Consider the following 21,087-nt stretch of genomic DNA (forward strand, 5'->3'; position numbering starts at 1 on the left):
AATCTTAGTGACATCATACACGCTCCATTAGTGAAGGTTCTGTAGAGGATTCTAATGTAAATCTCTATACTTCAATAGAAAGTTCACTCAGGGATTCAACTTAGCTTCAGGAAAAAACTTAAATTGTTTTTATTTGTTTTTACAATTAAAACATTATTTTTCTTAACAAAACACCTTTAGAACGTAGAATAAGGGAGAAAAGAGAAACATTACTTGTCTTGTTCGAAAGTGAGTTAGAACCAAATTTTGCCTTCTAACATGCATGCACAGCTCCCAGTGAAGTCAATAGGGACCCAGCACATGTAATGGCAGAACTGTATCCTCGTGGCATGGGTACAGTGGACAAAATTAAAACCTCATGTAACATGTGTAACTACATTAAATTTAATTCACTCACTTAACACTATGTCAGAAATTGGTTGAGTAAGGTTTTTCCTTCCTTTAGTGACTCTCTTGTAAACATTTTTAGTACGGTTTCAGAGCAGCAGCCATGTTAGTCTGTTTCCGCAAAAAGAACAGGAGTACTTGTGGCACCTTAGAGACTAACAAATGTATTGAGCATAAGCTTTCGTGAGCTACAGCTCACTTCATCGGATGCATGCCTCTGATGAAGTGAGCTGTAGCTCACGAAAGCTTATGCTCAAATAAATTTTTAGTATGCAAACTCATCAAGCACACTGCTGTTGTTTAGCACCCACTTTGGTCTGATGAACAGTCTGCAAGCTAAAAAATTCTCTAAGTAGTTTTAATACAATAGTCTGGAACAGTCCTGATAGAGGTTTGATCATCTGTTGCATCAATGATTCACATGCTATGCATTTTTATATTTTCCTGCTTAGGTCAATTTATTAGATAGTACTGAGTAAATATGAGATTAGTAATTTTTTTCTTTTTTAAGCAAGGTACTCAAGCATATACCTGACTTTAAGCACAAGTAGTCAAAACTGACTTCAATGGGGTTATTCACTTGCTTACAGTTACCCAAGTACTTAAATATCTTACTGAACTAAGAAGTAAATGATACATTTTTAATAAAACCAGAGGAAATAAATTAATAAAAATATTTTAATAACATTCAGGGTGTGAATTAAAGCTAATAAAAGAAGGGAAATACATGTTCAGGATTAAAGGTCCCAGTTAACAGGTTTGCCACTGACTTCTGTGAAAGTAAAATCAGGTTCTAAACATCCAAGCTACCATGTTAATTCACCCTGGTGTTTGGATTTTAAATTTTTTTTTCCTTCACGCAATGGAAGCACTGCTCTCACAGAATTAACCTAGACTCTTATAATTTACTTATTCTCAAACTTTATATGGTAGTTGAGCTGTTTTTTAGTGCTAGTGATTTTTGTATTTCCCAATAGCCTCACATAAATGAACTTTACAGAGATCAGTGCTACTAAAAAATGGTAATAGCCTACATGCACGTATCGTTATAATAAAAATACTTTTTTCTCTGCAGTTGACAATGACTCAATCATCCATACTTCACAAGTATAACACTAAAGCTCACTTTATCTTTTTTAACTCTTACTGAGTAAATAATCTTACTAATTTTATGTATTCATATAAACTTTAGACTGCTTTTCAAGTAAAGGAGTCTAAAGATCTATTGAGAAATGATCTATTAATATGGCTGAAAAAGGAAGAAAAGATTTCTTATTTTAGAAAAACTACATTCTATCCAATAAAAAGCAATTTTGAGGTCATTTTTCATGGTTGCAACCCACTGACTAGCCTACAATTAATCAATGCAAGGAAGGGGTTAAAAAGCTATTGGTTAGTTTGAGAAATGTTCTTTTTTAGTTTTCTTTTTCCTGGCCTAGTCTAGAGCTACCACGTGATATACTGAATGCCTGCCAGCCTCTTTCTTGTTGATCCTCCGGAGACCATCTGTGCTGGGGGCATTGATTAGAGTGTGTCTGCTGGGATTACATCTTTTCTGTTGCCATGCCAACTAATCAGCTGATTTTGGTTACCACAGAAACAAAATGTCAGAGCTCACAGTAAGGTAACATGAATTCAGCACAACAGAAAATGTTTTCTTAATTGGAGACCCTTTTGATTTTGGATTCTGTGGGAAAGGCACCTTTTCTTAAAAAAAAGAGGCCAACTTCAAATAAGAACTACATTAATTTTATTGATTAGAAGTAATATCTGAAATTATTTTGTAGAGGGGAAAATTAAATTCCTTTATGAGATGTGTAAAATTTTGCCAATGATATGAGGTATGTGTTCCAGCTTTTCTGTGACCATTTGTTAACATATGTGCATAAAATAAAGTCTATTGAGAGCTATATTTCTTAACATTTCAGAGAAGACATATTTGTGAGCCTATGGGATATTATTATAAGACATTATTATAAACCTGAAGTAGTTTAATATTAACTTGGCAATAACCAGGATCCTTGGCCTCAGTACAGTAATATTGATAGGCTCAGCTACCTCACATTGGTGTATTAGAGTCGTGGGTGTGAAATTTTTAATCTTAGTATGAAAATAATAAGAACATCAAAGAGTCAAGGGAGGGAATGAATCCTGCATATAGGCCATCAGCAATACAAAACCTGAATGCATGACTGAGGTACAGTGAATAAGAGAATCCTATTAACAAGTTTCTCTTTCCTAGGCCTATAATATTTTGCCTGCACAATATGCCTGGTAGCCTAGCCTAGGTGGTTTTGAATAGTATGCTAAAGCTGATCAAACTGTGACGAGACACAACTATGGCATCAAATAAGTAATCAGAAAAAATACACACTGCAAAACCACAAACTATATAAATCTGGGTTTGGTGATCACACCAATCTGCAAACAGACTAACTAGTAAACTAGCATTACAATTTGTTTTATTTAATTCAGCTATGATTTGATTAAAGTTGCAATAAGTGTCTTTTTTTTAATGGAAGATTGTTATCTAATTGTCTGTGCACAGTACTGTAAGAAGATTTCACTAATTACTGTCTCTCTCCTTTCATTATTTCTTTCACTGCAGGTTCCTTCAGTCATACTAACTCCTAACAGGAGCTTTGAGACTAAATTCATAAACAGTTTCTTTAAAAGAATTTCCAGTGCTGCTAATGTGTACAATGCTTCGGGGATCCACTAGCCAGGGCACCATGCAAGGAGTGCATTTGGCACCCTGAAGAAGACTGAATGCATGACAGCCCCATGATACTCAGATACTTCACTGCTCACTGATAAAGCTGTGGGCAGCTCTATGAATGCCAGTCACTTCCCCTCCCTTCTCCTGCAGTACCCAACTGCATTTACCCATCCTTCTACCTGCCCACCTACCCCCTTGCTTTTCTAATACAGCATCGTTCACAGTATGATATGAATTATTTGACTGTGGAGGGCAGCTCACATGTACAGGGCTACAAGATCAGGCACTGGCATACTGGTCTAAGTGTCTCTTCTTTGCCCCCACAACACTCAATATCACATGGGAGTCAGCCTCATGGAGCTACCAATGCAGACCCAGGGACACCTGCATGTAGCTTTCTGGTTAGTGGCAAATCTGTGGTATAGGCAGCTGATAAAAGAGAAAGAAAATGAGAGAAGAAAACCAGATTAAAAATAAAAAGTGGGTGTGTATGTGGGGAGGAAGCACTTGGAAAAAGGGAATAAGAAAAATGAGTATTGACAGCAACCAGGCTGGGGCATTATGCACTGCTAGTGGATGCAAATGGAGCATTTATACATTAATCCATTAGTAGGGAGGATCAAACTTCAGAAGGTTGGGAACGACTGGTTCAGCAGCTTGACATCAAGTATGCACAACAGTCACCTATGCTGAAAGGTTTAGTGTCATTAATTAGCAGTGGTGATTAAAAAGGGAAACAGATATGGTGCAATAAATAAGATTTAGTGCACTCAATGCTATAAAATCTAGAGTATAATAAGTAATTGTCTCCACTGTGAAGTTACTTTCCCTAATTCTTTTTCTAGAGAAGGGGAAACAATTAACCCAATGACAGTGAACACGAAAATACAGATGATATTTTGGTGTTTAATTTAAATGAGTGAGAATACTGTAATTCTGCACAGATTTCCTGGAAGATTTTATTTCATGTGTTTTATTAATCCTAGGTATGCACAGAAGGGCGTCTTATCTTGGAGTTTACCTTTGATGATCTTATGAGAATAAAAACATGGCACTTTACCATTAGACAGTACAGAGAATTAGTCCCACGCAGCATTCTAGCCATGCATGTAAGTAATCCTTTTTCCATTTGACCTAATGCAAAGAGATGAGATTATGTTTTTAAAGAACTCCAGCAAATTTCACAGCCCAGGCAATTAACTATAAATATTTTGTTCTGACTGCAACCGCATTAATTTATAAGCCCTTCTTTCATCGCTCTCCCCTGTTTCTCAGTGTTTCATGTAAGACTATATTGTAACTATATTTTCACAGTTATTTTTCACTTCGCTCTAATAAATTTTTTCTTGAATCCCATTTTGTCATCGTGGGTTGCATGACAAAGATTTGGGGCCAAAGTCTGCTTTCATTTATATTGAGGCAACTCCACTGAAGTCAGTGGGCTTTCATCACTGTAGCTGAGGGAAGAATTTGGCCCTTAAATGTGAAAGCTGATTTTTATACTCACAGGAGATAGCAACTACATACATACACACATTTTTGGTAGAGATGGGCCCAAACCAAAACTTCAGAACCTGATTCCAGATCTTATTTTCACATTGAAAGCCCCTTCTCTGTTATGACGTGAACCAGAATTCCAGAGTACTTTTACATTGTTACTCCTGGGGGCATTCTGCACCAAAAACTTAAAAATTCTGTGCACAATATTTTAAAATTCTGCAAAATTCTGAAAATCTTACATAATCATGCCAGTTTCAAGTATTTTGGTAATTTGTTTCAAAATACCTGTCAGCAAGCATGTCTGTAACAATACAGACACACACAAAAATTCCCCCAGGATCAGAGAGTTAAAGAAACCCCAATGACAACCCAGTTCCTGTTTCTCTGCCCCCTTTCCCCCTCCCCAGAACCCAGCAGGGAGCCAGACACCCACAATGCCTACCCCCAGAGCCCACCTGCAAGGCCCCCACAGCCAATATACCTGAACCTCCTCCTCCCCAGAACCCAACCGTGAGGCTCCCCTTGCCCAGACACCCATTCCCCTCTATCCCCCAGAGCCCAGGGATCCAGAGGAAGAAACAGCTTCATGCTCGGTCTCAGGCTTGCAAGGAGTTTTCTGCGTGCGACCCTCTCCTTCCCTTAGGGCATGCTGGGAACTGCAGCTCCCAGGAACCTTCTAGCTCACTCTCTCTCCTCCCCAGCAGCATCTTCTATGTGTAAGCTGGGCTCTGCCAGTCCAGTGGCTCTGTACAAATACTGAAGTCAGTGGGACTCCAGCTGCACACAGTGAATTGCAGGATCAGCGCCATAGAGGTTTTAAGGACATAGGCCCAGATTTTCAAAGGTATTTAGATTCCTAAATATACAGATAGGCACCTAGTGAGATTTTCAGAAGCACCTAAGTAGGTGAAAATCCCATTAATTGCCTATCTGCACCTTTAGGCTTCTAAATACCTTTGAAAATCTAACCCACAGTCCCTACCAGAAGATCTTCTAGTCTGTGGCCTGATCCTACAAGTCCTCCGACACAGAACCCTCATGAAAGTAAATGAGAGTTTGCACAACTGGGTTAATCACTTAAAGCAAGAGTAATGTATTTAGAAGAATGTGATACAAAAACATTACAAACTTGGGGATGGTCACTATCTCGTACTATATCTTTTGTACAGTGTCTACTACACTGGGGTCCCAATCTCAGTTAGGGTCTCTAGGTGCGAATATAATATAAATAATGGTAATTTTATATAAATCCATTTAGCTTTTCAGATGAGCTGGAGCAGAGGAGGGAGTTATAGAAAGACCATCTGAAATGGACTTTGTCTTACAACAAATTAGTATTGCTTAATATTACAAATCCAGTAAAAGACCTCCAGAGTGGTTTTATTTATTTAACTTTTAACTCTAGCCTTGAAATGTAATTTTTCCACAAGAGTGATTTCCCCCCATGAAAAACAAACCAAAAGCAAAGTGCCAATTTCCTTGCTTCCTTCCTACTTAGGCACAAGACCCTCAGGTGCTGGAGCAGCTGTCCAAAAACATCACCCGAATGGGTCTGACTAACTTCACCCTCAACTACCTCAGGGTAAGCGCTACTGCACTTGCCAGTTATTGTGAGTAATTTTAAAAGGTTACAAGCATTGTTGAGCCAACATAACAAAAACAGGGTCTAAGACAGTCAGGGAAGGTTGGAACCAGCCCTTAATGAGGGTTGCGGGGAGTAATATTGTGATTGGAATTAGGGTAACAAAGCAGCACATAGCAATGTTAGGGCTCAAACCTGCCCCACTGAAGTGAACAGAAAATTTGTAATTGACTTGAATGGAAGCTGGATCGGCTTCTGTGTTTTTCCTGGGCTTTCTTTTCAACTTTGCATAATTTAACAGGATTTATTGTTTGTAAACTAGAAGTTTTCCATCCTGTTTTGCTCAGATTTCTTATTTTTCTCTTGTCTATAATCATTGTTTCTGAGAAAACTGCAGCTAGTTCTTACCACCATCCAGTGGTCTCAGCCTCCTTTCTAGCTCCCTAATAAGAAGCAGTATTAAGAGAAGGCACAGGTCCAGCTCTGAAAGCAGGCATACCCTCCATGCTTCCACCCTGCTTTGCCTCTGGGAGCCAGAGTTCTTTCCTCAGCTTTGCACTACATTGTCTAAATTTTTTTATGATTAAATAATGCATTTGTTCCCATTGCTTTCTGAACCTTGAAGTGCATTCAAAGTTTGTAAGTTTATTTTTATTTTCTGAAAGTATTCTCCTGTGTGGGTTCACAGTGCACACACTGAAATAAGAGTCTGGGAAGTTAATATTGTTATGGTTAAAATGCAAATCATTTCTAGTTTTGGAAATATTATTAAGAATATAAAATGAGGCAAGGTACCTAACAATGCACCAGTGGACACCAGTAATTGTTTGTTTTTCCTTTTAATTAAGTGAATAGTTATTCAAAATGTTTGGGCTTTTAGAAAAACAAGAGTATTCTGGAAGATGAAAATGTTATCAGCCCAATGCAGAGCTGCACAGAATAGCAGTTAAATCAGCTGCAATTCAGTGAGGGTCATGATTCTACAAAATGTTCCAGGCAAACAGAGACCTGCACCAAGCAGAACCCCACTGAAATCAGTGAGGCTCTATGTGAGCACAGGGATAACTTGCAGGACTAGGGTCTAAGGTGAGATCTCACCAAGATATCTCTATGGCTATGCCCTTGTTCCCCCAGTTGACTAGATGGTCATTGCTAATTACTTTTTTAGCATCAGATTAAAAACGATAGCTCAAATGCTACTCTCAGTTATACAGGGCAAGTTTACCCCAATGGAACTGAGAGCAGAATTCAGCACAAAACCTGAGGTGAAATAAAACAGCATATTAGAAGTGTTGCAAGTAGAAATTCTACAATCAGATGTATGTGTGGTGGTGTTCCGTGTGCAATCTTATATGGTTCAGGGAGTGCCATTTTGAATTTGCAGCACTCTATCACTCTAGCAACTGCCAACACCTTACAATTCCTTTGCTACATGTTCTCTAACTGTTGAATGTGAGATAGACTAATGAAATAGGCAGAAACTCTGAGATATAGATTAGTGCACATTTGGCATGAACTGTCCCTGCTGGTATCATACTGTCGGCGGGGGGCGGGGGAATGGTATCAATATAAGCACTGGGAAGATACACAGTGAAGTGGAAGGGGATTAAATGATGAAGTCTTACCTTTTTTTTTCGTCCGGAGTAGTCTAGTTTTGTTAGTTTAATAGGCAACATTAGGTCCCTAAGTACAAAGCTTTCGCTGACTCTTGGCCATGGTGATTCCAAAAGGAAATCTTTTTCGAGGCAGTCTCTGCTTCTTTCTGCTTTGTAGTGATGAATTGATCATTCTGCTCTTTTCAGATCTGCAGCTCATCATTGGCACTCACATGAGACGATACACTTCCAGTTTGATTTACTTCTTTTCCCATCGTTTTCTTCTGTTAATTTTGAAAAAAAATCCCTTCCTAACCCAGAGCTGTAAAATCGTTCACTGAAAAAAAAAAAAAATCTGTTAAATGCAGCTATGTTTAAGTTTTTAAAAGTCAGCATTTTACCTGATTTTTATTTAAACCTTTCTGGTGTTTAATAATTAGTATTGTTATGTGTTTTTAAATAAGGTTTTAAACATAAGCCTGTACATGATTTTCATTTTTCTTTTCTGCATGCTGCAAAGGCTTGTGATAATCATAAGAAAAAACTTCACTGATGGGCAGAATTAATCATTTTTATCCTCCAAAGCACACACAGCAGTGAGCTATGCTGCAGTCTTTTTAAAAGCGGAATTTAAACCTTAATTTAAGATACTGCTGTTATAAAGGTGTAGCGTGTATGTTGTACTCTGTAAACACTATAGTATAGCATATCCGTATTATTTGGGATAATTACAATTTCGGCTATTCAAACCTTCAACCTGTGTACTCTGTTTTTTCTTTATTCACTTTGAGTTGGTGGAAATAAAGCTGCTGTGCTTAGAGGAACATTAATTTTGTTAAAGGCTGGAGGGAGGTAGAAATCTTAAAAATATTTTCTTGGAAACTTGAAACAAAATTTACAGACCTACCAGTTTTGCCGTGTTGGATTGGCAAATGTGCTTTCTCCCCACTCCCTCCTGGTTCTGTAAAGAACATGGGTTTTCTTTTGGTTTGGTTATTACCTTGTTTTGTACCAGCATAATTGATTAGCTTATCAGTGAGGTCAGCATGCTTTGCTGTAGCTCTTACATAGGATTCATTAGTTACTGGTAGTCCTCTGAGAAACAGTGAACGATACCTCATAGGTTTTAAATTAATATCAACTACTGTTTTTATTTTGTTTCTTAGCAAGTTTTGGATATTGTAAAAAATCAGATATTAAGGCTAAGAACTATATCCCACCCTCAATCAACACTCTAGGTAAAGAATAGGAGCCCTATACAGAGAGAGAGGATGAACATGACAGTCCATAGAACAGTTCCTATCAGATTGTAAGAATTTTAGGTAGGTAAATTGTTACCTGTGTGCTTTGTTAGATACTCAGCTACTCCCCTTAGGTTTGAATTTAGATACATCTAATTTACAATGGACTTGAACCAAGTCTGAACAATAGGGGTATACTTGGAGTACCATTCCCTTATATTTTAGAGCTCAAATTCCTCTCTGTCCCTGTCCCGTACAATTTCATATTCCAAAAAACAAAGCTACATTTCTCACATACTTGAAGTTTAAAAAAATGTCACTCCAGCATTGTAAGCAGTTGCGGCTAGATGGAACCTTTAGGCACAGCCCTATGCTGTCCATCAGAAGCCCAGAATTCCTCCTCTGCTTCTCCCTTGCTCTGGGGAAGGAAGGGAATGGAGTAATTTTTTACAGCTCTTTACCAGATGTAGATATTCCATCTTCCCCTCAAGCCAATTCAGCTCTACTCACTTGTGTGTTAGGGTGAGTGCAACCAAAGCTCTGCCCATTCCCCAACCTCTGCCCACCCCCTGCACAGGAAGAACCAGCTCTGTAGAGTCAGCCCTCCCCACCCAATGTCTGGGCAATGATCCAGGCAGGCCAGAGAGGGAAGTGAGAGGTCTTTTTCTCCCATATGTCCTTGCATGCGTGTGTTAAACCCAGCCATGATCTGAGCCTTAATTACAAATTATCCAATTCTCTATTATGCACCCCAGTAAAAAAATATCACTATTGCAAATGTCAATTTTGGGGGCAATAACCCCTTGAGCCCAGGTTTTACTTAATTAGTTTCTCACTAGACATTTTCAGACTTCTAGTCTTAGAAGGCTAATGTAATAAATTATATAATGGGATAACATTTTGAAAGGGGACACTTAAATTGCATCCACACTGTTTATATGCGTACCTGTTATGCATGCACATTTTAAATTTGTACATGCAAAATATACACTTATGCATAAAATTATTCCTTTTAATGTGCCATTAAGGAGTTTGCATGTATAAATATGGGTATTAGGACAAAATATTTGAGTGTCATTTAGGGGTTCTGCTCAGGAAGTTTGGTCCTAGTTCTGCAATTATTTGTGGTACTGTCTGATCAGTATTTCACTGTTATATTGCAGCCCAAAAAACTATATTAAAAGAATATTAAGGTTGCAATGTCAAGCACTCAAAAGTTAGGAGGTGCCAGAATTAAGGTTGCCCTCTTAATTGTTCCCCCTTGTGCATTATCATATAGTCCTTATTTACATGTTCACATGCTATTTTTTCCCACAGAACTTCTGCCTCATTTAGTGCCCATGGTAGCTGGTCCTCATTGAATGGGTAGCTATTCAATATTTCTTTTTATCTTCATAATTCAGTGTGTGGTCCCATGTATTATTTACTGCAAACCATCTAAACCCCACACTGAACACAGAATTATTAATTTCCTCATGGGCTTTTCTATGGTGCTTTCATCATAGTATCTTCGTCCTTTACAGATGTTAATGAATTTATATTCACAAAACCCATATGAGGTGAAGCCAAGAATTAAAGCCAAAACTGTCAAAAGTGTCAACTAATTCTGGGTGCCCAATTTCAGAGATTTAGGGCCTGATTTTTCAGAGGACTTAGAATGTTATAACACTTCATATATTCAGAGCAGAGCTCCTGTAATTGGAAGAGTTGAGCACTTTTGCAAATCAAAAGAAAATGAGGAACATGCTGTTTCCCCATGTGAAAAGTTTTGTTTAAGTGACTGGCCCACTCTGTGACAGAAGCAGGGATAGAATTTTTCTCCAGAAAGTCTGGAGAATTCAGTTGCCTTAACCATGAGGCCATCCTTTGTTTTCCTGGAGTTCCCTGCCTCATTCACCACCTGAGTTCAAATTTTTGCAACAAATGAGGGAGGGGTCCTAATATTCCCAGAGCAAGTCCATCCTGTGCCCTGAAAGAGGGACCCTGTAGAAACAATAGTATGTGATCATGTAATTAAACGCTGTCAGAATGTATACACATGGGTGGAGTAGAGGGGCACACCAACCTTATTTCTGGCATTTCCTGACTTCTGAGAGCTTGACTTTGCAACTGTAATATTTTTGATGTAATTTCCTATGTTTTTAATATAAGTAGAAATTGAAAAAACAAAAGTTTAATAATGTGGAACCATACCAACTTCCAGCGTGGTCATCAGGAAGTTTGGAATCTTTAGATCAGAATGGCACAGTTCTCTACTGCTGGAGCTCCACATGAGCTAAGAGAAAAGGAGTACTTGTGGCACCTTAGAGACTAACAAATTTATTAGAGCATAAGCTTTCGTGAGCTACAGCTCACTTCATCAGATGCATACAGTAGAAAATATAGTGGGGAGATTTTATATACACAGAGAACATGAAACAATGGGTGTTACCATACAGACTGTAACAAGCGTGATCAGGAAAGGTGAGCTGTTACCAGCAGCAGAGCGGCGCAGGTGGGGGGGACGGGGGACCTTTTGTAGTGATAATCAAGGTGGGCCATTTCCAGCAGTTGACAAGGACAGTAGGAGGGGAAATAAACAAGGGGAAATAGTTTTACTTTGTGTAATGACACATCCACTCCCAGTCTTTATTCAAGCCTAAGTTAATTGTATCCAGTTTGCAAATTAATTCCAATTCAGCAGTCTCTCATTGGAGTCCATTTTTCAAGTTTTTTTGTTGCAGAACTGCCACTTTTAGGTCTGTAATCAAGTGACCAGAGAGATTGAAGTGTTCTCCAACTGGTTTTTTAATGTTATAATTCTTGACATCTGATTTGTGTCCATTTATTCTTTTACGTAGAGACTGTCCAGTTTGGCCAATGTACGTGGCAGAGGGGCATTGCTGGCACATGATGGCATATATCACATTGGTAGATGTGCAGGTGAACGAGCCTCTGATAGTGTGGCTGATGTGATTAGGCCCTATGATGGTGTCCCCTGAATAGATATGTGGACACAGTTGGCAACGGGCTTTGTTGCAAGGATAGGTTCCTGGGTTAGTGTTTTTGTTGTGTGGTGGGTGGCTGCTGGTGAGTATTTGTTTCAGGTTGGAGGGCTGTCTGTAGGCAAGGACTGGCCTGTCTCCCAAGATCTGTGAGAGTGATGGGTCGTCCTTTAACTGGTAGCTGTGGAAGGCGGACCCACCACTAGAAGGGGATGAGATACGTAAAGCACCAGTGGTGTCACAGCAATTTCCTAGTCAGTGAAGGAATGTTGACACTCAGGACTCTTGGGTTCAACTCCATGTTCTAGAGGGGTTTGTGCTCTAGTGGTTACAGATCCTTCTGCCTCTTTCCCCCACCTCAGCCTTTTCCTGTTCCCTTCTGCTCCTACCATACACATCTGTCTCCTCTGACTCCCGCCTACCTGCCTCCTGCTTGGCTCCTGTCCTGCTCCAGCTGCTAATCTCCACCCAATTCATGCCCCTGCTCCTCCTGAGCCCTGCCCATGCCTCCTCCCTTTCCCTTCTACCTTCCCTCCCTCCCCTGAATCCCAGTCAGGCCGTTTCCTCCTCCTCCTCACTGCCTGGGCACCATCAGTGGGCATTGGGAACACAGGAGCATCTGCCTGCTCTCGGTTCCATTGCCACAGCCCCATGCAGCTGGGAGGAGCAATGTCAAGGAAAGTCTGGCTCAGCCCCTCCAGCCCCAAGATGGAGCATGCTCAGTTGATCTATGAAGATGGGCATGCACAGCTCAGTTACAGGTAGGAGCAATGAGGGGATGGAGCATGCTCAGTGCAGATGAAATCTCCAGAGATTTAGCTGATGAGCTAAGTCTCTGCAGAGCACATAGAACCTGAGATTTACAATTTGGCCAAATTTGGGTGATTTTTCTGGGGACAGCAAAAGGCACAGCTCTGACACTGAGGTTACTTTCCTGCCAAATGTTTAGTCCCTGCTCCAAAGCATGGAGCTGCCAGAACTTTTCAACAAATCAGTTATAATAGTTTTATTTTTTAACGTGTGCAGAAATGGCTAAATCATTTTACCTGAAACTTTCCAGAAACCTTCAGCCTGAGGGAAAGGCACCCTCCTTGAGAAATTTCAGTCCAACTGGATTGAGTTTGGCAAAGTTATAAGCAACTGAAAGCAGGCATGGCCCAATATCTAAACAAATACTTTGCCTCAGTCTTTAATAAGACTAAAGAGGATCTTAGGGATAATGATAGCATGACAAATGGGAATGAGGATATGGAGGTAGACATTACCATATTTGAGGTAGAAGCGAAACTCAAACAGCTTAATGGGACTAAATCGGGGGGCCCAGATAATCTTCATCCAAGAATATTAAAGGAATTGGCACAAGAAATTGCAAGCCCATGAGCAAGAATTTTTAATGAATCTGTAAACTCAGGGGTTGTACCGTATGATTGGAGAATTGCTAACATAGTTCCTATTTTTAACAAAGGGAAAAAAAGTGATCTGGGTAATTATAGGCCTGTTAGTTTGACATCTGTAGTATGCAAGGTCTTGGAAAAAATTTTGAAGGAGAAGGTAGTTAAGGACATTGAAGTCAATGGTAAATGGGACAAAATACAACATGGTTTTACAAAAGGTAGATCGTGCCAAACCAACCTGATCTCCTTCTTTGAGAAAGTAACAGATTTTTTAGATAAAGGAAACGCAGTGGATCTAATTTACCTAGATTTTAGTAAGGCATTTGATACCGTGCCACATGGGGAATTATTAGTTAAATTGGATAAGATGGGGATCAATAGGAAAATTGAAAGGTGAATAAGGAATTGGTTAAAGGGGAGACTACAACGGGTCCTACTGAAAGGTGAATTGTCAGGCTGGAGGGAGGTTGCCAGTGCAGTTCCTCAAGGATCGGTTTTGGGACCAATCTTATTTAATCTTTTTATTACTGACCTTGGCACAAAAAGTGGGCATCTGCTAATAAAGTTTGCGGATGATACAAAGCTGGGAGGTATTGCCAATTTAGAGAACGACGGGGATACCCTACAGGAGGATCTGGATGACCTTGTAAACTGGAGTAATAGTAATAGGATGAAATTTAATAGTGAGAAGTGTAAGGTCATGCATTTAGGGATTAATAACAAGAATTTTAGTTATAAGCTGGGGACGCATCAATTAGAAGTAACAGAGGAGGAGAAGGACCTCAGAGTATTGGTTGACCACAGGATGACTATGAGCCATCAATGTGATATGGCCGTGAAAAAAGCTAATGCGATCTTGGGATGCATCAGGCGAGGTATTTCCAGTAGGGATAAGGAGGTTTTAGTACCGTTATACAAGGCACTGGTGAGACCTCACCTGGAATACCGTGTGCAGTTCTGGTCTCCCATGTTTAAGAAGGATGAATTCAAACTGCAACAGGTACAGAGAAGGGCTACTAGGATGATCCGAGGAATGGAAAACTTGTCTTATGAAAGGAGACTCAGGGAGCTTGGCTTGTTTAGCCGAACTAAAAGAAGGTTGAGGGGAGATATGATTGCTCTCTATAAATATTTCAGAGGGAAAAATACCAGAGAAGGAGAGGAATTATTTAAGCTCAGTACCAATGTGGACACAAGAATAAATGGATATAAACTGGCCACTAGGAAATTTAGACTAGAAATTAGATAAAGGTTTTTAACCATCAGAGGAGTGAAGTTTTGGAATAGCCTTCCAAGGGAAGCAGTGGGGGCAAAAGATCTATCTGGCTTTAAGATTAAACTCGATAAGTTTATGGAAGAGATGGTATGATGGGATAACATGGTTTTGGTAATTAAATATTCATGGTAAATAGGCCCAATGGCCTGTGATGGGCTATTAGATGGGGTGAGATCCGAGTTAACCAGGAAAGAATTTTCTGTAGTATCTGGCTGATGAATCTTGCCCATATGCTCAGGGTTTAGCTGATCGCCATATTTGGGGTCGGGAAGGAATTTTCCTCCAGGGCAGATTGGAAGAGGCCCTGAAGTTTTTTCGCCTTCCTCTGTAGCATGGGGCACGGGTCACTTGCTGGAGGATTCTCTGCTCCTTGAAGTCTTTAAACTATGATTTGAGGACTTCAATAGCACAGATATAGGTGTGAGGTTTTTTTTGTAGGAGTGGTGGGTGAAATTCTGCGGCCTGCGTTGTGCAGGAGGTCAGACTAGATGATCGTAATGGTCCCTTCTGACCTAAATATCTATGAATCAATGAAAATGCCAGACAACGATAGCCAGAGGAATCTACAGTCTACCTGTGCTGCCTATAATCTGTGCTGCCAGAAGTTGGGACTGGGCTACAGGGGATGGATCACTTGATAATTACCAGTTCTGTTCATACCCTCTGAAGCACCAGGCATTGGTCACTGTCAGAAGACAGGATACTGGGCTAGATGGACCTTTTGTCTGACCCAGTATGGCCGTTCTTATGTTCTTAATCAGATCATACTGCCACGGAATTTCTAGTGAGGCAAACACTATATTGCAGGAAGTGTCTATTTTAGTGGCAAACACAGTAGCTTGTATCCCTCCCTTTTGTGTGTCTACCTCTTTGTAGGATAAGATAGGCTGGTACTTTCTGAATGGAAAATTTGATGAAGTATGCGTCTTTGACAATCAAATACAAGGTAGTTTTTAAAAAATATAACGTCCTTTAATATACGGTGTCACAAAACGCTTTACAGCAAGAATCCATCCATCATAACCTGAAGAGAAAAGGGAAAAGAAGTTCTTAAGAAACAGTTTACAGAAAAGAAATGATCAAGATGAAAGGGATAGGGGGCTAGCTCAAGTAAAAGATGAACATACAACTAAGCAGTATTGAAAAGAGGAGACCAAATCTAGGGTAACAGAATCAAGAGATGGATACAAGGTCATAAAGTTGTCAATTATAATTGCCTCTTATGTAGCACTTTTTATCCATCAATCTCAAAGCATTTTACAAAAAAGGATACATATTTTGTGGATGGGGATGCTTAGGCAGATAGAGGAAAAGTAGGCTGGAGCAAGTGTCTCAAGAATTTTGAAAACCAGGAAGGCAATTTTTAATGGGATTTTGAGATGCAGAGGAAGCCAGTACGGATGCCAATAGTATAGATATGGATGATCAGTTCTGTTTCTTGGCATAGTATTTGTTTCTCTAGATAATAGGAATTTAGGAAGACAATAAACAAGAGGGAATGGTGGCAGCAAGGGAGTAAGTGATTAAAGCATTAAGAATTTCAAGTGAGGCAGAGACAAATTCTATCAAAATTGCAGAAGTAGTGAAGGCAAATTTTCACGTACAGGACACTGTGATGGGCTCTTGGGTCTTAGTTTAAGAGAGTCCTAAAAGCAAAATATATTGTGTATGAATTCAAACTGACTATTGGTGCACTGTGGACATACAAACACATGATCTTGGGAGCAAAATTAAGGTCTAGATTAAAGAGAATGGGAGGCTCATAGAGAGATTGAGACAAAGAGGTCTTCAGTCTCTTCAGGAGTGGGAAATCAGGGTATAGCATGATGTGGGCAGTTTAGAAAAAGACAGAAAGATGGAAGAGAGAATGTTAGGAACGTTATCTTGGGAGATAAGATAGAAGGAGGGGAAAAAAGAGGGCCAAGAATAGAGCCTTAGGGCAGTTTTTAGAGGACAGGATGAATAACCTATACTAGAATGCAATACAATCATAAATAGTGCTAAGACATGAGAATTAGGGAAGTAGGATTTACATGAGGACCTGACAATGCCAATCCCAACATTTTGTTCCAGGCAGTCAGAATGGCAGAATGATTTATTGTTTATCAAATATCAGTGGTGTGCCTGATGCAAATAGGAATGTGAAGAGAGGGATGTATACTCAGAGGCAGTCAAGGAATAGGTACTGATCCAAATCCAATGGCTTAAAATCGCTGCACTAGGTCTTCACAGGGTGTTTCATAGTCTGAAGCATTAGCAACAAAAGCATTGCAGTTACGTGGTTTGCTGGTAAGCTGGGTAGACAAACTCCATCCCCCCAACCTGTGTTTATATTCTTGCACAACGCCTGATTACTCTAGCTTTATGTAGGCAGGAGTGAATTTCACGATAAGTGAATAGCCACCATTCACTGATATTAAATGGCAGACTGTGCAAATAGCATGAATTCATGTAAAAAAACTCAACATCAGTATGTTTTTCCTGTTTCGTGAAGGACCAAAGCTTGAACAGCCAAAAGGATCCTAAGCAGCAAATGTAACTATTTTATTTCTTGGAGTTCAACTTTCTCTTTATGGTGATTTGGTTGAACTCTGTGAATCCACACAGGAACAGCTAAGGAGACAGACAAGGCAATGGTACGTTGATGTGACTATTGACTGAAGTGAGAAAGCACATATAACAATTGTAATTACAAAACTAACCATTTTGTTTGGTTTGAGTAGCTTTTGTATCTCTTGTTTTGAGTTTGCTTTGTCTTGTACACCCAAATGTTCCCCAAACCGGAAAGTAGTCTCACCACTTTCTATTCGAAAAAATAGCAATGAGTCCTAAATAAAAATGTAAGCCAAGATTTTCAAAAGTGACTAGCTGTTTTGGGGTTCTCAGCTCTGAGATACCCAACCTGAGACAACTTGAAGAGGCCTGATTGTTAGAAAGTGCTGAATATCCAGTCTTATCCTGGGCTGTAAGTTTCCCATTCTTAATCTATGAATATAAGAAAACTACAGCAATTGGGTCTGATTTTGATTTCTCATACACCAGCTGTACAGTGTTATAACTGTTGACGTCAGTGGATTTACTGCTGATTTATATGGTTGAGAGCAGAAACTGGCCCATTGAGAATTTACCATATTTGATGGTATTTAACTGAGAATGTCAAGCCAATGCTGAAATAAGTGTGTAAACACAGGGTTGCTTTGTGACTCTATTTCATTTGAGCTTGCGTATAAATATGTATGATTCACAAACATGTTTAAACATCATCATGGGTACCTTAGATGTCCGGGATTTAACAGCCTGTTGGGTTAATATAAAATATTCTCTTGAAACTTATTTAACGTGTTATGCATTTGTAAAATGAATGAAGTGCTATGTGTCCACGTGTTATATAAATAATAATGTATATCGATGCAGTGTTGTTGTAGCCCTATCAGTCCCTGGATATTAGAGAGACAAGGTGGGTGAGTAATAACTTTTATTGATCCAACTTCTGTTGGTAAGAGAGACAGGCTTTCAAGTTACACAGAGCTCTTCTTCAGATCTGGGAAAGGTACTGAGTGTGTCATAGCTAAATACAAGATTGAAGAGAGAGTTTAACATAAGTAGTTAGTATATATTTTAAGGGACCATTTAAGGTGAAGTGGCCCATTAAGACCCCTGTAGTCATAGGACAAAATGGGAGGTTAATGGGTTGTAGATTGTTGTAATAAACTGTAAATGCAGTGTCTCTGTTCAGTCCATGATTTTTAGTGTCTAGCAGAGTAATGAGTTTAAGCTCCCAGGCTTATCTTTTGAAAGTGTTGTGCAGGCTTACTTTGAGGATGAGGACTGAGAGGTCAGATATGGAGTGATCACTTTGTGCTCACCCAAAAGTGCTCACCCACAGGTGGTAGGGTGTTTTTGATTTTTATCGTTTTCCTGTGTAAGTTCATTCGAAACCATGGTGATTGTCAGGTTTCACCCCCATAGTTGTTATTGTGGCATTTAGTGCACTGGATGAAGTACAGCACATGTTGTGATAAGCATGTGTAGGACCCATGGATCTTGAAAGGTATGTTGTGGAGGGAGTTGATCATTTCAGTGAAGATATGTCTGCAGGTTTTGCATCTGTTGTTCTTGCAGGGTCTGGTTCTGCTTTGAGTTGGCATGTCCTGATCTGTGGGGAGCTGTCTTCTGATGATGAGCTTGGAGAGGTTGAAGGGTTGCTTGAAGGCCAGAAGAGAGGGTTCAGGAAAGATTTCAGGATGCAGACATAGCTCCACTGCTACAATGATCAACACTGGTGCCGGTCCCTGAGATCTCTCTGGCACCATTTAGGAAGGCAGCAAGCCTGTCCCTGGTATTAAAAAGGTTGAGAAATACTGCCTTAGAATATGTACAAACTACGTATGCTGAACTATCACTTTGATCTTGTATTTAGCTGTGACACTCTCAATACCTTTCCTAGACCTGAAGAAGAGCTCTGTGTAAGCTCAAAAGTTTGTCTCTCTTACCAACAAAAGTTGGTCCAGTAAAATATATTACTTCAGCCCTTGTTTATTTTATGTATAGCTAAGTGGTTTGTAAATTGCCTTTGGTTTCCATGCAAAGCTTCTATTGAAGTTAGTGGAATTTCAGCACATGGATCAAGGACAATAAATAAATAGCTGCAAGCTTGGGTTTACCTTCTATAATAGCTGGAAAATCTTGCATAGAATCATAGAAGATTGATGCTGGAAGAGACCTCAGGAGGTCATCTAGTCCAACCCCCTGCTCAGAGCAGGACCAACACCAACTAAACCATCCTAGCCAGGGCTTTGTGAAGCCCAGCCTTAAAAACCTCTAAGGATGGAGATTCCACCACCACCCTAGGTAACCCATTCCAGTGCTTCACCACCCTCCCAGTGAAATAGTGTTTCCTAATATCCAACCTAGAGCTCCCGCAGTGCAATTATTAAACTAAATAATCTTCTGAGTGTGAGGCTCAAAAAAAGATAATGCTCAACATCCTCAATAGATGCCACTGGACACTTCAGTTTATTGGGTTTTGGCAAGAGGTGTCAAAGCATGAATGCCACTTTAAAATATTATTTTAATGTTTAGTATTATGCTTCTGTGTTTTATAACTCTGCCATGTGCAATATTATGACTGATATTCCTGATAGATTAATTAGCCTGTGATGTGGAGGTGAAATGCCCAGCCATGTAAAGGACAGAATATTGTATATACTATTATTATGTTCCCTTAAATATAGTAGTTTTTAAATTCCACAATAAATTTTGTGAGAACAGTTGCAGTAAGAAACAGAACATGGAACAAAACTCGTCCATTCTGATGACGAAGATCGTAAGTAGAATGAAGAATGGTACAGTCCAAAATCTACATTCCTGTAATTCTCTTCTTGATGAAGAGTAAAACATAGAGAAGAATTTAGAACATAGAAGAGCGTGGTTGAGGGTCTGAAATACAGCTGCGAAAAGAACTGTACACTTGTTAGACCCACACCAAATTGAAACAATAACTGGAAATCCCTCTTGCTGATAAATTTCACTTTTTCCATATTAAGATTTCACTTGGGAGGAAAGTGCCAGTTTTTGCTTTACAAACGTTTAGCAGCAAAATAACAAATGTTCATGACACCTTATTTTTTTGCATCTTCTGGGTAGTTTACAGTACCTTGAGGGCCATCTGGACTCCTTGTGTGCCAGCTCTGTCAGTTCTTTCTGGCTCTGTTTCTGGGAAGGCTGGCTCAATTAGTCATCTTTTAACATTTTTGGCTCATATTGCCGCTTAACTCCCTTGGAAAGTCATTCTATAAGCATGCTAAATAATATATAGGACCAAATTCTGCTTGCAGTTACATCAGTATATAAAATGGAGTAACTCCTCAGAAACCAATGGCCTTACTTCAGATTTACTGTGATATAACTGGGAGCAGAGTTTCATCCTTGTATGACACATTGCTTTCAAGATGTAATGCATGAACGCTAACAATTAATCATAAAAATAACACCTTGAGGAGCCTCAGAGAAGCAAGAAAAATGTGAAGATTGTAATCATTTAATTTACAACAATATTGGATACAAAGGCCCTTATCTTCAGCTGTGTAAATCAGCATAGCTCTGTTGAGGTCAATGACGCTATCCCCATTTGCAACCATGGAGGATTTGGCCCCAAAAGTACAAATCTGGTTTACAGAGGAAAAGCTTTTCTCTGATTTGGACTGAGAAGGAGAAGGTAGTTGGATAGGGAACCACGGAAGCTTTGAGAGCTTTCATTATTTTTCACTGTTTTTTGCAGTAGAGATTAGAAATACACGAAGCAGGGGGGAAAGGAACAGAAGCAGAACCTAGCCACAGGAGTGAATTATGGCACCCAGAAATGCATGAACAAGTTGCTCTCCCTCCAGATACTTTTAATTTTATGCTA

At 39.5% G+C, this 21,087-nt stretch overlaps 1 protein-coding gene across 9 annotated transcripts in view; it reads left to right on the forward strand.

Moving 5' to 3' along the window:
* The window catches only part of LDB2 (LIM domain binding 2), a 514,758-nt gene that overhangs the window by 447,900 nt on the left and 45,771 nt on the right, over nucleotides 1–21,087 (forward strand). For all 9 annotated transcript variants that reach the window (XM_048848818.2, XM_048848817.2, XM_048848820.2 and 6 more), the window contains 2 exons: nucleotides 4,093–4,215; nucleotides 6,105–6,188. In XM_048848818.2, coding sequence (XP_048704775.2) covers nucleotides 4,093–4,215; nucleotides 6,105–6,188 — 207 coding nt within the window. The remainder of the gene's footprint in view (nucleotides 1–4,092; nucleotides 4,216–6,104; nucleotides 6,189–21,087) is intronic.

Source organism: Caretta caretta, chromosome 4 (assembly GCF_965140235.1).
Source record: "Caretta caretta isolate rCarCar2 chromosome 4, rCarCar1.hap1, whole genome shotgun sequence".
Lineage (NCBI taxonomy): Eukaryota > Metazoa > Chordata > Testudines > Cheloniidae > Caretta > Caretta caretta.